This window comes from Lonchura striata, chromosome 27, assembly GCF_050655825.1.
Source record: "Lonchura striata isolate lonStrDom1 chromosome 27, ASM5065582v1, whole genome shotgun sequence".
In the NCBI taxonomy this organism is placed as follows: domain Eukaryota; kingdom Metazoa; phylum Chordata; class Aves; order Passeriformes; family Estrildidae; genus Lonchura; species Lonchura striata.
This window is the reverse complement of record NC_140729.1, coordinates 7167752-7185088: the sequence shown is the minus strand read 5'-3', so window position 1 is coordinate 7185088 and position 17337 is coordinate 7167752. Positions and strand designations below refer to the sequence as shown.

The following is a 17337-nucleotide window of genomic DNA, read 5'->3' as shown; positions in this document are numbered from 1 at the left end:
ATCAAGGGATCCGGACCAGGTGGTTTTGTGGCTGCACTGCTCCCACCCTCCGGCTTTCCTTCCCAAGGGCCAAATCATCGCCCAAGCAATTCCGATATCTGGGCCACCGGTACACCCTGAAGATTTGTGGCGCAAGTCTGTGTCACGATCCGCTTATAGCGGGGTGTCGTGATGGTTCGTTAGCCGATCCCAAAGTGCAAAAGACAATCAGCAGTTTAATCACAACAAATGCACCTTTATTAAGGGCCAAAACAATAAATGCGATAGTGGGTTCAGAAAAGAAATAAAAAGGATAGAGAGAGAGAGAGAAGGGGGGATGGGAATAGCTACCAACACAGGCGGAGTCCTCACTGGTCCGGACGATGTGGATCCGTCTTGTTGTGTTGGGGAGAGTCTCCAAAGTTCTACCTATCCCAGGGGTCCAGTTATAGTCCACAGAGGGAAAAGGGGGGAGCAGGCAGAACAATGAGAGTCTATTGAAATTGCTGTGGGGGAACAAGCGTCATCTAGGCTGAACAAACACAATAAGGGATAAGTCCATTGAAGTTACTGGAGAAGAACAGGTCAGGTCATTCTCTCCCTTCGCCCACTGTTTGTGGTAGGAGTCTCAGTCTCAGTCCTTGGGGAGAGGGTTCTTGATCTCTGTCTGTCACGGTGGTAGTGAGGCAGATGAGGGGTCTTCAGTGAGAGACCACCAGAGTCACCCCAACAGTTCATTTGGCTTAAAGGTGGAGAGTGAAGCAGGAATTGCAGTAGGCCGCTCTGTGCTGGGTCCACGCTGGGTCTTTGCCAAGTCCTTGCCAACTCCTTGCCAAGTTCTTGCCAGTCCTCGTTGGGAACAGCACGTAACGGTACAGCGGCTACACCTGCACTGTTGCCTTCTCCAAGCCGGAACTGCAGAGGGGGAAGGGAAATCCTGCTCGTGGCAATCGGCAGGCAAATGAGTGAGGGTCTTCAGACGGCCTCTTACACCACCCCGTGACTGACGATTGCCCTCGAGAGATGTTCAGCAGGGTTTCGTAGTGTTGTTGTGAAGTCTTCAGGACTCGTCTAGTGTTGGCAGCATATCCCAGAGAAGGGAAAAAAGGAAAAGGAGAGGAAAAGAGAACAGGGAAAATACTAAAACAATAATTAGTATTAATTGAAACAACAATAAGCAATATAATCAATATTAATAATAAACAATTTTCTAATAAACCAATATAAAAATTCAAATCAGGTTTTCTAAGTGACTAAAACAAATCATCTTCTAATTTTATAATTGCTTTGTGTCTATAGTCTTGGGGATGTCTACAGTATAAAGCACATTGGCCAGGTGGTGTGCATTAATTATAGCTGTCAATTTTGTTAATCGTTTTATCATTCTCCAATTTATGACAAACAAGATTGCTGATAAAGCAAAACCAATCAAAACTAAAATCAAAAGGACAACAATGGGATGACACAATTTGTTCAGGATACCTGTAGCAGTAGGTGACCACCCAAAAAGTGTATCCCACCACCTGTGTTCAGCATCACTTTTCACCCTTTCTATAACCCGATGTATTTCTTGTACATCATGATGAACAGTTACCAATGTTTTCTGTCCGTTCTCCTTGATTTTTCCTAAGATTTCAATTAAATCCTGGTGAAGCAACAATTGCCTCACCAGAGTAAGATTCATTCCAATGGGGGTAGGCAATAGCTTATGAATCAGCGTGTCATTGGACTCTAAAAGTTGATATGAAGTAACTGGAGTTTCAAACGAAAAATCACATCCAGAAATTTTAGTGAAATTACAAGCACAAAAATTTGAATGATTTTTAGTATCTACTACTGTGTCTTCTACATACACTGTATTACAAGCAGTTCTAAAGCATGCACATCCATTTCCTATATATACAAGGAATGTTTTAGAAGTTTTGTTAGGATGGATTTCAAAGTGACAGATATTTTGTTCTGTGTCTAAACAGATATCTTGAGCTATAATTGCATTGCCTTCACAGATGAACCCTTGTTGTTCTCGGACAATACAGGATTCTAAATTAACAGTTTGCCATTTACCATCAATTTGTCGGGCCCATTCTCTATGCTCGGAAGGATAGAGAGTGGCTCCATCATGATTTAATCCTAATGCAATAATGGGGAATATTGAATGCACCGAGGCATTGCGAATGGTTAACACAAAAGCTGTGGCTAAGTTTGTGGTGGGATCATAAGTAAAGTTCACCAAATTCCACCAGGATTGGAAATCTTAATACTATTTAGAATTCCCAATCCTGTTCCCACAACACCAGTTATGTCTCTTGGCATCCGTGTTTCAGAAGGGTTCCACTGTCGCAACCAGGTCGTCCAACCGTGGAAAGAAGTTTGCAAGAAAGGTGAACAAGCTGGCTGAATTTCAGAGACATTGCTTTGCATTAGCAATTTAACTTGTTTAAGAGACCATGCCGGATTGAACAATATCTGTTGTTGGCCAGTTTCCCTAATTATATATGGTCCAACTTTAGAAATTTTCGGGGTAAGCATAACTGGTGGTTGGGTTTGAGTGGTGGTGGTGGTATGAATAAATTTAAAAGAAAGTCCTTCAGTATTTTTGAACCAAAGACAAACTACTTCTGCAGTTTGTGTTAATGTTGAATTGTGCCAACAATCCTGTACGCTTTGGTGCGTACAAACCTTTTTGTGCTTAAAGAGATCTTTTCACTTTTTCTGCATGCTACCACAATTATTTCAGGCCACAAACACTCAGCTGATTTCTGGCTCTGGGGTTGTGGTAGGATGCAGGAAAGTATTACCAGTTTTATCATGGATTAGGTGGTCTTCATGTCCCTCGGAGTTCTTCTGTAAAAGTAAACACAACAGACTCCTGCCAGCGAGAAGCAGAAAAGGTTAGAATGATGGAATTATCCAGCATGTATTTATCCAATGTTCTTTCCCTAGAGCACCAGAGGCTTTCCATGCACATTCATTCCAAGGGGGTTTTAGCACAAGGGGTACCAGCCCTGTAGTAAGGGATATCCACCAGAACAGTTTGGCCAGGGTAATGTGCTGGATTATCAGGATCATTTGGTGCACAGCATAGGAGTCAGTGTAGATAGAGACAAGAGAGATGTTCTGTACCTTACGTTGAAAAGCACTCCAAACAGCTATCAGCTCCCCAACTCGAGCACTGCTTTCTCCCTCAGTATTAATTAGTTCAGTGAACCAAGAACTTGCCAATTGTTTGGGGGAAAAAGGAGGGGCCATTTTGATTACAGAGGCAGGTGTGTCCTGGCTGCTATCCAAGCTCTCAGTTTCTTGTATTGCCAAATTTTTCACAACTCCATCTGTTATTGAGAAGAAGTGACAGTAATGTTCAGTCTGAGCATACCACTTTCTTACCGAGGCCCTCTGGGCCACCCCGTCAGGAGGGAGGGTCCCAGTAGTGACTGTCTTAATATCATTGAAAGGGCTTCTCAATACAATTGGTAGTTGTAGTGCAAGTCTTTCCACTTCAATGAGAGCCAGGCTGACCACAAACAATCCCTTCTCCCAGGTAGCGTACCTTTTCTCAGCGTCTCTGAAACCACAGGAATCTCTGCTCAGATTTTGAGGAAAAGGCTGAGAAAGAGATGACTCACTGCCTGGATTTTGAGAGAGAAACTGGGAGAATGTTAATTTTGGGTCACAGCCTGAGTTCTGAGAGGAAAGCTGTGATATGGTTAGTTTTTGTCCACTGCCCCTGTTTTGCAGGAGGGACAGTGAGAAAGTTGTTTCCTTACCCGTGTTCGGGAAAGGAAGGAGAGGCTGAGGGAGAGTTGGTTCGCTGCCCATGTTCTGAGGAAGAGTGGGTGTACTGGGTTGAACTGATGGATTTGATTTTCGATAGCACCAATTAGTCATTATTTTCTGTAATTTATCAAGGGGCAGACCATCCATCACTTCTCTGGGGACCCCCTTTTGGACTCCCAGTGACCACCAATGCTGGCGGTTAGGGTTCTGTTTTCCCTTTTCTGGATTTTTACTGTAAGGAGTCCAAATAGACCGAATCTCTTTTGTTTTCTCTGATTTTTCTGGTTTCTCTTCCGGGGTTTTTACAGGTCCATATTTTCTACAATAATTGATCAAATCCTCTGCAACTTCACCCCATGTCCAAATTTTATAATTACTGCCAGGTGAACTGGCTTGTGAATTTACAGCTTGGAATGGAGAGCAGGATGGAGTAAAGGTAGGACCAGTAGATCCAGTGCGATTAGTGGGGTTACCAAGAAATCTGTCTAGTTTTTCTGTAGGGCTTAATGTCATGATAGTTTTCTGTAAGGCTATGACAGTAGGTTTGAGTGTTTCTGGAAGCCCACGAATTAAAGGAGTCATTAGTTCAGGCTTCACAGGTAATTGCATTGGGGATTCAAAGCCAGGAATTAATTTCTTTTCATGAATCATTTGCAAACAGGCGGCTTTGTGTACACTTTCTAGGAGTTGGTCGGGGGTGCTGATTATAGCTATAGGATCTCCCCTTTCCAAGGGGTTCGTTCCCCCGGCCCAAAAAGCCGCGCGCTGTGTCAGGGACCATGAGTCACGTTTATCTCCTGTTGTTAAGAAGACACCATGTCCCCAGTACCCACTGGCTTCTTGTTCAGTTAGTTTAATTTGATCGCCACCAGTGAGGGACACCCGGAAAACATATTCTGTTTCTGATTCGTATGGGAGGCGTCCATATTCTTTTTTAAGCTTAGCCAATTCAGTGGCGGTGTATGGTATGTGTTTGGTTGTGATGTGGGGGTCAAGATCATCATCACTGAGATAGTTATATTCTGTTTTAATTAAAGGTCTTAAGTGAGAGCAGCAATGTTCCCCACAATTATTTACTGCCTCAAGTTCTTTGTGAGGATAAATTTGGTTAATGTGAGGAGTTTCCTTTCCCTCAGGATTTATAGAGGAATCAGCATTAGATGATTTGTTAACGTGTTCCTCTTTTAAGGCAGCTCTTAATGCATAGTTCTCATTTCTCAATGAATGTTTTTCATTCCTTTCTTCATGTAATTGTTTTTGTAAAATTTCAACCAAATTTTGAAGGGAGTCTATTATTGTTTCTTGCTCACCTCTTCGCTGGAAGCGAGTTTCTACAGCTGCCGTAAGACAAGCTCCCAAAACTGAGCATAAGATAGATTTATTTCTGCCTAGTTTGAATTTTGTACCATGTTGTAAAGAACATATTCTATCAACCACATTATCCAAATTAAACCAATTACTTTGTGCCCATTCTTCTCCTCCCGGAGAAGGTTTGGCATTGTATTTAGCTAGTAAAGCATAAAATTCAACTTTACCCTTATCGTTAAGGTTATTACTCATTTTGTGAAGGGACCAAAACCACAGCAGGGAGGTACAAACTTAAGTTACTCAAAGCACACAGACTTCGCTGTGTCGCCCTTCACTTCCCTGGGTGGGTGAAGAGACAAAATCTGCCTGGGAGGCTCTGCTTAGTTTCTTCAAGTTGTCTCTTCCTTCCCAGACAGTCCAAACACACACATAATCACAACAGTGTCCCGCCTTTTGCACTAAGAGATCTTTTGCAATTTCTGAAGACAGTGTGGGTGCTTTTTCACCTAGGCAATGTGCAGTCTGTGGGAAATCTGAATCTTACCCCTTGCTCTCCAGACCATGCTCAGTCTTTTGTACTGGCAGGCTAGGTGCGGCTGGCAAGAAACGTCCTTCCCCTGTTACAGACTACACAGAACCTGCACCCTTCTGCCTAGACAGAAATCCTGTCCGTGACGCCAATTTTAATGTCACGATCCGCTTATAGCGGGGTGTCGTGATGGTTCGTTAGCCGATCCCAAAGTGCAAAAGACAATCAGCAGTTTAATCACAACAAATGCACCTTTATTAAGGGCCAAAACAATAAATGCGATAGTGGGTTCAGAAAAGAAATAAAAAGGATAGAGAGAGAGAGAGAAGGGGGGATGGGAATAGCTACCAACACAGGCGGAGTCCTCACTGGTCCGGACGATGTGGATCCGTCTTGTTGTGTTGGGGAGAGTCTCCAAAGTTCTACCTATCCCAGGGGTCCAGTTATAGTCCACAGAGGGAAAAGGGGGGAGCAGGCAGAACAATGAGAGTCTATTGAAATTGCTGTGGGGGAACAAGCGTCATCTAGGCTGAACAAACACAATAAGGGATAAGTCCATTGAAGTTACTGGAGAAGAACAGGTCAGGTCATTCTCTCCCTTCGCCCACTGTTTGTGGTAGGAGTCTCAGTCTCAGTCCTTGGGGAGAGGGTTCTTGATCTCTGTCTGTCACGGTGGTAGTGAGGCAGATGAGGGGTCTTCAGTGAGAGACCACCAGAGTCACCCCAACAGTTCATTTGGCTTAAAGGTGGAGAGTGAAGCAGGAATTGCAGTAGGCCGCTCTGTGCTGGGTCCACGCTGGGTCTTTGCCAAGTCCTTGCCAACTCCTTGCCAAGTTCTTGCCAGTCCTCGTTGGGAACAGCACGTAACGGTACAGCGGCTACACCTGCACTGTTGCCTTCTCCAAGCCGGAACTGCAGAGGGGGAAGGGAAATCCTGCTCGTGGCAATCGGCAGGCAAATGAGTGAGGGTCTTCAGACGGCCTCTTACAGTCTGCCAAACAGGATTACCAGGTGTGCCGGGCCCAGGTCATTGGGAAGGAAAGGCCGAAGTTGGGTTGTTACATGTGGAAGGGCCAGGAGTTCAAGCACATCAATGGACTCCTGGACACAGGGGCAGACGTCACGGTCATTCCCGAACGGGATTGGCCGTCGCGTTGGGAGTTGCAAAACGTAGCGGGAAAAATTTCAGGAGTAGGAGGCACCCAATTGGCAAAACAATCGAAAAACATCGTCAAAATTGAGGGGCCGAATGGGCAATCGGCGTATTTACGCCCATTCGTTTTAGACTATACGGAGCCCTTGTGGGGGAGAGACCTGATGGCCCAATGGGGGGTCACAATTGACATACCGACCCCCCAGGTTTTTCGGGCAGCGACCATTGAGGAGCGTCCCACCCAGAAACTGAATTGGCTGACAGATACTCCAGTGTGGGTAGAGCAATGGCCGCTGAATAAACAAAAATTAAAAGCGCTCCGGGAGCTCGTGGACGAGCAGTTAGCCAAAGGGAATATCCAAGAAACTACATCTCCTTGGAATTCCCCCGTCTTTGTCCTCAAAAAACCGGGCAAAGACGAGTGGCGGCTCCTTCACGACCTCCGTGCAATCAATGCAGTAATTGAAAATATGGGCTCTCCCCAACCTGGGATGCCGTCCCCGGCGATGTTGCCTCAAAATTGGAATCTGGCCATAATTGATATTAAGAATTGCTTCTTCCAAATTCCCCTACATCCTGATGACGCGCCGCGGTTTGCCTTCTCGGTTCCCTCCATCAACCGAGAAGCCCCAATGAAGAGGTACCATTGGAGAGTACTTCCTCAGGGCATGAAAAACAGCCCAAGTATTTGCCAGTGGTACGTTTCTTCATTGTTGTCCCCTGTGCGTGCAGCCACAACTGGCGTGATCATCCACCATTACATGGATGACATTTTAATTTGTGCCCCCAATGACGATCTGCTTACCCATGCGCTTGAACTGACAACCAGTGCGTTGGTTGCTGCAGGGTTCGAGCTGCGCAAGGACAAAATTCAGAAGATGCCGCCCTGGAAATACCTGGGTTTGGAAATTACTAAGCGGACCATTGCTCCGCAGAAATTGGCCATCAAAAATACAATTCGGAACCTAGCAGATGTCCAGCAGCTGTGTGGGTCTTTAAATTGGGTGAGACCCTGGTTAGGTATTTCCAACGAGGACCTAGCCCCTCTTTTCAATTTATTGAAAGGGGGGGATGAGCCTAGTTCTCCCAGGGAGCTCACCCCAGAGGCCAAAGCTGCTTTAGAGAGGGTCCAGGAGGCCATGTCTGCCAGGCAGGCCCACAGGTGCGATCCGGGCCTGCCCTTCAAATTCATCATCATGGGCAGACTGCCACACCTCCATGGCATCATCTTTCAGTGGATGGAGACCCTGGGAAAGGGCACGGACCAAGGCAAAAAGGACCCCCTCTTAATCATAGAGTGGGTGTTCCTGAGCCACAGTCGGTCCAAAAGGCTGACCAAACCACAAGAACTGGTGGCAGAACTCATCCGCAAAGCGCGGATGAGGATCCGGGAGTTGGCAGGTGAGGACTTTAAGTGCATTTACATACCTTTAAAATTGGAATCGGGCCAATTCACCAAGGCCATGTTGGAACACCTACTGCGAGAAAACGAATCCTTGCAGTTTGCTCTGGATAGCTACACGGGCGAAATTTCTGTTTTGAGACCAGCCCACAAAATTTTTGATTCGGACGTCCAATTCGAGCTAAAAGTAACACGGATTCAGAGCAAAAAACCCCTAAAGGCTCTGACAGTTTTTACTGACGCGTCCGGAGGGTCCCACAAGTCCGTAGTGACTTGGAGGGATCCTCAGACTCAGCGGTGGGAGTCTGATGTCGCTGTGGTGGAGGGATCCCCACAGCTAGCTGAGTTGGCCGCAGTCGTCAGGGCTTTTGAGAAGTTCTCTGAACCCTTCAATTTGGTCACAGATTCGGCCTATGTAGCGGGTGTAGTATCTAGGGCACAGGATGCAATCCTGCAGGGTGTTCCCAATGAGGCCCTCAATGAGTTGCTCTCAAAGCTGGTTAGGCTAATCTCCCACCGAGAGCAACCGTTTTATGTAATGCACATAAGGTCCCACACCGACTTGCCGGGGTTCTTGGCCGAAGGTAATCGGCGTGCCGATGCCCTTGCGGCCGCCCCCGTGCAGCTGGCGCCACTCCCGGAGAAGTTCCAGCAAGCTAAGATCAGCCACCAGTTCCATCATCAGAATGCGCCTGGTCTGGTCCGGGAATTCCACCTGACCCGGGACCAGGCCAAGGCCATCGTGGCGACTTGCCCGTCCTGTAAGTCGCTCCCCTTGCCATCGGTGAGCGCAGGGGCTAATCCCAGGGGACTCCAATCCTGTGAGGTGTGGCAAATGGACGTTACTCACGTCCCTTCCTTCGGGAAGCAGAAGTACGTCCATGTCTCTGTGGACACCTTCTCTGGGGCAGTTTTCGCCTCTGCCCACACCGGGGAGAGGGCAAAGGACGTTCAGAAACATCTAGTCCAAGCCTTCTCCATGCTGGGCGTCCCCAAATTGATCAAAACCGACAACGCCCCCGGGTATACCTCCAGGGAATTTGCCGGCTTCCTGCAGCAATGGGGAATAGAACACAAGACCGGCATCGCCTATTCCCCCTCAGGTCAAGCCGTGGTGGAAAGGACTCACCAAAACATCAAACGGATGCTGAAACAACAACTCTCAGCATCCAAGCATGAGTCCCCCCAAGTCCAGTTGGCGAGAGCCCTGTTTACTTTGAACTTTCTAAATTGTTCATTTGAGTGTCTCAATCCCCCCATCGTGAGACACTTCGGGGCATCAGAGCAGAGCAAGGTCAGGGAGAGGCCGCCAGTTCTCATCAAAGATCCAGAGACCTGGCGGCAGGAGGGACCCTATGACTTAGTCACCTGGGGACGGGGATACGCTTGCGTATCCACGCCCTCAGGCCTGAGATGGGTCCCTTCCAAGTTCGTCCGGCCCTACGTCCCTAAGAACTCGGACAAAAGACCGTCAAGTCCTCAGGTGGGGCACGCGGCCCTCCGCAGGCGGAGGAGGTCCCTTTCCCCCAACTCCGAACCATTTTGTTATGACCTTCCTTTCCCCTTCCTAGGCTCCACGGAGTCCCTTTTCCTTTGGAGGATGGACCTCCCTATTAATTTTAAGTATTAATTTTCGTGTCAGTTTATTTTACAGAGCCGTATCCACCACCACCGGTCCACCCAGCATGTTCCCACCAATCTACCTCATCCTTCTGGGCCTCTCCATCGCCCCACATCTCCTGCATTCGTGGATTGTTCCTCAGCCTTTGGAGTTCGCTGGCGTGTGCTGTGTAAAATCGAGTTCAAGGGCTGAGGACGTCCGGACGTCCATCTCAAGGATGCAGGAGATGATCCATCACATCCAAAAGGAGTCCACAGGATGGCTGGATTCCCTCTTCGAAGGATGGGGCCTCGCTGGGTGGATCCGTTCCCTGATTCAGACGGGCATCGTGCTGCTGCTGGGGCTCATCGCCTTCGCCGGGGGCTTCGGGGTGGTCAAGCGGCTGTTGCTGAAGGCCCTCAGCAACAACATCAACATCAACCACGCTACAGTAGCCGACCCGGGTGAGCTCCAGCCACTTAACATCAGTGAGCAGCCAAAAGAAGACCCAAACGATGTCTGGTTTGACGAGGATGCCAAGGACTCTGTCTCCCCAGTTTAAGGACTTGTGTTTACCTCCCTCTCCTTCTTTTTCTTTTAAACACAAAAGGGGGAGATGTGGTGGTGCGTTTTTATTTATTTTATGTACGGTTTTACAATTTTGTATTTCCCCAATGGTTTGTTCCTGTCTTCCCCTATTTGCTGTATTGGTACATCCTTTTGTTCTGTTTTCCCGCCTGGTCCCCCTTTCCCGCCTTCCCAACACCTGTCCGTCATCCCCAAAACTGCCAAGTCATCCCCCTGTCCCCTCCCAGGTACCTTGTCTGTCACTCGGTGTTCCTTCCCCTCTGTCCAGAAACTTCTCCACAGGGCACCGAGTGATTGGACGAGGGCCTGGGGCCACTCCCCTGTCCCCTTCCCATTGGACCAGGCGGAATCACCCCACCGTGGAGCCACTCCCTTCCCCGTCTCCCATTGGTTTTCCCTCCCTGGTTTCCACTCCCATTCCCTTCCCAAATCCTATAATTGCCTGCCCCGAACCCCACTCGGGGTTCCAGCTTGGGGGGGTTTCCTGTTGGTGTATCTTCTTTGCATTGGCCACGTTGGCTCCAGATTAAAGAAGACTTTTACCCCAGCTGGTTCCGGCTTTTCCTTGCCGCCTTAGGGTAGCCGCTGCTGATTCAGGACCCACGGGGACACCTCTCAAACCCCATCAGGGCGCAGCGAGAGGTGCCTCATTGCCCGTCCTCACCCCAGGTGCCGAGCTAGCCGGGGTTGAGCGCAACATCAGAGGGCACTTGGGGCTGGGGAGCGCGGCACTCTACTCCCACTCCATGTCCAGAGTCAGCTGAAACAGCCACTCCAGCACCAGAGCCAACCTTCAGCTCAACCCCTTTTGAGCAGCCAGAGCCAACACCAACAGAGTCAGGCTGCTCTACTCCCACTCCATGTCCAGAGTCAGCTGAAACAGCCACTCCAGCACCAGAGCCAACCTTCAGCTCAACCCCTTTTGAGCAGCCAGAGCCAACACCAACAGAGTCAGGCTGCTCTACTCCCACTCCATGTCCAGAGTCAGCTGAAACAGCTACTCCAGCACCAGAGCCAACCTTCAGCTCAACCTCTTTTGAGCAGCCAGAGCCAACACCAACAGAGTCAGGCTGCTCTACTCCCACTCCATGTCCAGAGTCAGCTGAAACAGCCACTCCAGCACCAGAGCCAACCTTCAGCTCAACCTCTTTTGAGCAGCCAGAGCCAACACCAACAGAGTCAGGCTGCTCTACTCCCACTCCATATCCTGAGTCAGCTGAAACAGCTACTCCAAGACCAGAGCCAACCTTCAGCTCAGCCCCCTTGGAGCAGCCAGAGTCAGCACCAACAGAGTCAGGCTGCTGTACTCCCACTCCTGATCACTCAACTGCAACAGCCACACCAGAGCCAGAGTCGACCTCAAACCCCTCTGAGGAGCCAATGTCAAGGCAACCTCTCTTGCCTGCTCCACATCCATACCAGATAGTGGTGAAATTCTTAACTCGGGTGCACCAGATACTGCTGGGCCTCATGAGAAAAAAGACATGGGCAGCAGGATGAACAGGATCCACTGCAGGCTGCAGTGGACCATGACCATTACATACTGGGGCAGTGCCTGCTCGTCCAAAGGCAGCCTCAGGTCAAAGGCGTCCTCTGTCCTGCCAATCTTCCTCCTCTGCATGCACAAATGCTGAAATTTATTTAGTTGTGTAAATAAAGTTGCCTGTTACCACTGTTAGCATGTGTTTGTAGTCCAGTCCAGTCTCCTGTGCAAGGCAAGGACTCCCAAGCCAGGCACCAGCAAAACAAAGCTCTGATGGGAGAAGGGACACAGGTCACAGGGGGCTACAGCTCTTGAGGACAGCAGTTGGGAACACTGTTTTATGCTGCCCAGCAGTGGAATCCCTGGGTGCGGGACTTGAAACTCAACTCTCATGACTCAGGGAACACCGTTCTAGAAAGTCTCAAGGCTGAAGATTGGCCGGACACAGGCTGAGGAGGAGTTCCACAGCCAGAAGTTCCACAGCCAGGAGCAAGGATTTCTGAGCAGTGGGCAGACCAGAAGAGCTTTGTGCCACCCCCAGTGTTGTGATAGATGAACTGTCCACAGCTCCCCTGCAGACACTGCTGGCACTCAGACTGACTCCACATCTGTCAAAGACATAAGGAATATTTTGGCAAAGTGCCTCATGTTCCCCTACTGAGCATCCTTACCACCCTCTCTGAGGAAGCCACATCCCTGTGCTAAGGCTGGAAAGCAAACACCCAAACCCAAACCCTTTACTTCTTCCCTAGCACACCCACCCCAAAGAAACTCAGAACCAAAATTAAAACAAAACACCCCCACCAAATAACACCCCCAAAAAAACCCACCTCCACATTAAAAAATTAAAACTGGACTATTGAATTAATTTCCCATACATTCATAAACTAGATTATCTCTGTGAAGAGGCATCATCTGGCTTTTGCATAACCAATACTTGGCAACTAAAGTTATATTAGGGGATTTTATTATAGGTTGGGTGTTAGGTTTTCTATCCCATATGCAATGGAATGTGAGGTTTTCTATCCCATATGTGAGGGTTTCTGTCCCATATTCAATGGCATGTGAGGTTTTCTATCCCATATATGAAGTTTTCTATCCCATACTCAATGGGATATTAGGTTTTCTATCCCATCTGCATATTTTCCCCATTCCCTGGAGCCTCTTGCACTTTTTGGAACCTCTGCCAGCAACATTCTACTCCTTGATCTCGGTTTTAATATGTTCAACATATTAATTGTCAAACATTATTAGTGTTTGTTCTTAAGCACACATATGCTTTGGTCAGTACAGAATTCTTAAAAAAAAGGTTTGGCAAAGTAAATGGTTGATAAATCAAGGGAACAGAGAAAAAGTAAACTGTAAGGAGAATGTACATAAATAAATACAAACTTTTACCTTCATCAGGTAGCTGAGACTTCTTTCACTGAAGACATCCCTAAGGAATCCCATTTCCTCTTTATGATTTGAATCAGGTCTTAGCTGAGATGTCAAAAGGGCCAAAGTTTCATGCAACCCTAAATTTAGATTCAGGACAGAACAAAAACATTCTACACAGCATTTCTCACAGGACCTTCTACTGCAGTCTTAACAGTCACTACATTTATTTGGGTATCACATTGATGATCATCACATTTGCAGAGACTTGTGATTATCTCGTGTTTATCCACAGCTCATTTTGCAACACTCCCTTCATAAGTGTCAAGCACACCATCATATTAAGGCAAAATCTAACAAAGCAATATATATTTCTTAAGAAATTATCTTTCACATTTAACACTTCATGTTTATTACTCCTTGTTTCCAGAACCCTTTGTTTCCCCTCTTACAAATTTGAAATTTTAGTACCACAGCAGACTCTCAAACTGATTGAATGACCTTTTTTTGCACAGGTAGCAGCTCTACCTCCCCAGCAGCTTTGCTTACAAGTGTTATCCTGCCCCTTCCACTCTGAGGCACCTATAAAAAGCCAGGCCTGACCAGAGGAAGAAAGGATAAAGTGTAGATTTCCATTGTGGTGGAATCAAAGCTTGTGGCTAGTTTTCTAAAAAAATATTTAAATATCCCAATTTTGCAACACACAGAGCCAGACAAAGGCCAGATTTTTCCCGGTGAACCATGTCTGGGAACACAGGACCAAAACAAAACAGGAAATATAAAAAGGTGGAGGGGGTTCAAATCTATTCCTGTGGCTATTCTCTCCACGAACCTTAGAGTGGATTTTGATCCAGGAGACTCAAACTCACTCCTGCTTTAATCCTAAGCATCATTTATTATCTGTGACTTCTCCTGGGCAGCATACTGGAGAAGCTAGTAAAGTAGCCTTGAACAAAGACACTTATTTTAAGTTAAAAGGAAGGATATTTACAATGTTTATCAACCCCTGTTCAGAAAATATTAAGAAATGACACAGCAAGCAGCAGAGATATATGGGCTGATCTTTAGTAAGCACATGTAGAAGGCACTGTTACACTGAGGGGTCCAATTCTGCCTATCAGAATATATTCAGGTCTATCAGAATATATTCAGATCTATCAGAATATATTCAAGTCTATCAGAGTATATTCAGGTCTATCAGAGTATATTTGGGTGCTCTAGGGTTAGTAGGAAACTGATCCTGACAAACTTTATTAATTTTCACCTTTTACATTCCACCTTCCTTCTTGTAGGTAATTGCTCAGAAACTTCAGTTGAATTATCTTAATTCTATTACATTTTACTCCTATTTAAATTATTTTTATGTGTGAAACAGGTATGACAAGATTTCAGTCACTGCTCTGTTGAAAGCATGCAGCTGAATTACCTGAGTCTTCTGAAAGCACTGGCATGGCTTTGTTCTTACTCTTAGAGACAAATGTTCAACTTCAACCAAGAAGATTTTTCTTCTTTCTGGACTGTGGTTCAGAAGCACTCCTGAAATGAGCAAACATAATACCTAAGCTCAAATATGCAAGAAAAATGTCAGGCATGTAAAAATAGCATTTTTTTTAGTTTTCAGTATAACCTGGATCGAGCAGAGTTCTGCAGTTATTCTGCTGTGCAAGTAACAATGTAAAATACTAGGTTATGTAATGAAATGTAAGTAAAATGAAAAAATACTAGGTTATATAATAACCATATTGTATCTTGGATAAAGCTGAGGCTGAAGAGAGTAGCTCTCAAGATAGGTCTAAATAACCATCTGAAAAAACAGAAGGGAAGGGATGTTTGAAAGCACTGGAAAACATCACGTGCAGAAACAGAGCATGCAGGAAGATGTCACACCACCAGATGTTCTGGGGCTTCCTAAAAGCTCATCTCAAAGAAATGTCCACATCCCTGGGATTCTGAGGAAACGAGGGTACACTTACATGCAGCTCCTTAAAGCTGGCAGGACTGGCACTCTACCAACCCTGGTCACAGGTACTAAGAATGTTATAAAAAATAAAGCTACTTCCACTGCCCAGAAATTGGTTTGGATATTTCTCTTGCAGATGACTCTTGTTACCGAGAGCAAATTACTCCAGAGAAATATTTTTATTTTTATTTTAAAGAAAATCAAAACTGAATCCATGTATGTAATTGCCAGTCCAAGAATAAACATGTTTCAGGGCACTTACAATCTTTTACATGCTTATAAAATTCATTGGAGTAGTTTATAAAAATAAACCTCCGTAACAGCACAACATACTCCAGCTCTTTGCTGAGTACAAAAAAGGATGCTCCTTGTGTTTCTATTTGTAGATAAGTCTCTCAGAGTTTTATTGTATGAAACAAGTTTGACGGTCTTCCAATTCAAATTTTCTTGATTAGCTGCCTGAAAATACCATAGTACTGCATGACAAATTAGCATTTACTTATTTAGAATTTTCTTGATTCTTGAGTTTCTCTACAACATAGTGATATACTAAGCTCAACAGTCAGCTGTGTTTTACACCCTGTATTTTCTACCACTACAATTAATTAATCCATCTGGGCATAGGTGGACTTCTCTAAGTAAAGGAACTGAGTGTTGAAATTTCACTCTAATCCATGGATTGTGCTCCAGTGCATTATATATACTATACCTTTATTTAAACACTCTTATGACCTATTGCTTAGAAGAAATAAACATTTCACTCAACACGCTTCATGCCAAAGGAATTTATAGGCAATTCATTCGACTGCTTTGGTTCCTTGACTATGGCATTTCATTTGACATATATTTAAATCATCTCAAATTATTAGAAAGAACTTTAATTGCATGCTTCATCTTTGCAACAATGTGGTTCCTACAGTCAAACCTATTTTGCACTAAACCCCACGAAAAGCCAAGATATTTTCTAGATTCTTAGTGAAAAATAGCCCACACAGGAACCTGGAAAACACACATTTCAGCATCGTAAAAACCTGACAGCAAACTCAGGAGTATCAGAATTAGTCTAGGCACAGCAATCAAAATGGAGACTTCCCCTAGAGGCATCTTCCATGCTCTGTAAAGATCTCGTTACACAGAACTGCCTGGAATGAACACTCCAAAGAATGAAAAGCATTCCATACCCAGGGCTGGCTTCAGAGCTATGACAATCAGCCTCAGCATGTGGTATTTTGCAAGATGGGTCTCAAAACCACAAATCACTGCAGCATCAATAGGCACAAATACATTTTTCCTCTTTAAAAATATCTACCTAAAAGTTAATTCATTTTTCACACAAAATGTGAAAAATGCTAAGAGCTAAATAAAGGGCTAATAAAGAGCTAAATAAACCCAACTGATGCTTGCCATAGGGTCAAAACAGAAGATAAAACAGAAGTGTAACATGATCTGGCATATCCCTATTAACTTGTAGAATAAACCTATTGTGGTTCACAGCCTAACACTACATAAAGCTTCTGTAATCCAGATTGTACCATTCAAAGCACTAGTTGCTTTCAGAAAGCATCTGCAGTTTAACATTTTACACGACCCTAGCGAATAGGTCAGAAAATCCATCAGTATCCTGACCGGGCCATAGGTGATAGCTGACGGCCACACAGATTTCTCCTCCTGTCAAACCTGAGCGATGCTCTTTCGCGGGGTAGCGTAGGTACTGTAGCAGGGAAAAACTCTACTCTGGTGCTGCCCGAGCACAGACAGAACCGCGCATCCCTGCTGGGCACCGCGGGCCGGACTCTGCCCCAGAGCCCCACGTCAGGGGCGGCCCCGGGCTCAGCCGGGCAACCCTCGGCCGGCCCGGGGCCCGCCCGACACCCCACGGGCAAGGGCTGTCCCGCCCCAGGGAGAGCTTCGTGTGAGCTCCACCGAGCCGCTGATTCTGCCGGAGGCGACACCCGAGGGCCCAGACCGCCTCACGGCCGCGTCCGGAGGAGGCTGCGCTCCGCACGGAGCGGACAGCGGCGGCCCTGCCCGAGCTGCTCGCCGAGCCGCGAGGCCGCCCTCAGCAGCGAGCACATTCCCGCACCACTGCGAGGGTGGTGGAGGGCCGTACGTGTCTGGCAGGGCGGCTCGGAGGCGCTGGTGTTCCCCTGGCCGCTGCAGACCCTCACGCTGAAGTTTCCTTCT

The 17337-nt window shown here is 46.5% G+C and overlaps 1 protein-coding gene across 1 annotated transcript; it reads right to left on the bottom strand.

Annotated features, from left to right (window-relative positions):
• Positions 1 to 214: 214 nt before the first annotated feature.
• Positions 215 to 6127, bottom strand: LOC144247905 (uncharacterized). The gene has a single exon (XM_085561987.1). The coding sequence runs from the start codon at positions 5311 to 5313 to the stop codon at positions 2872 to 2874; it is 2442 nt and encodes an 813-aa protein (XP_085418113.1). The 5' UTR covers positions 5314 to 6127; the 3' UTR covers positions 215 to 2871.
• Positions 6128 to 17337: the final 11210 nt, after the last annotated feature.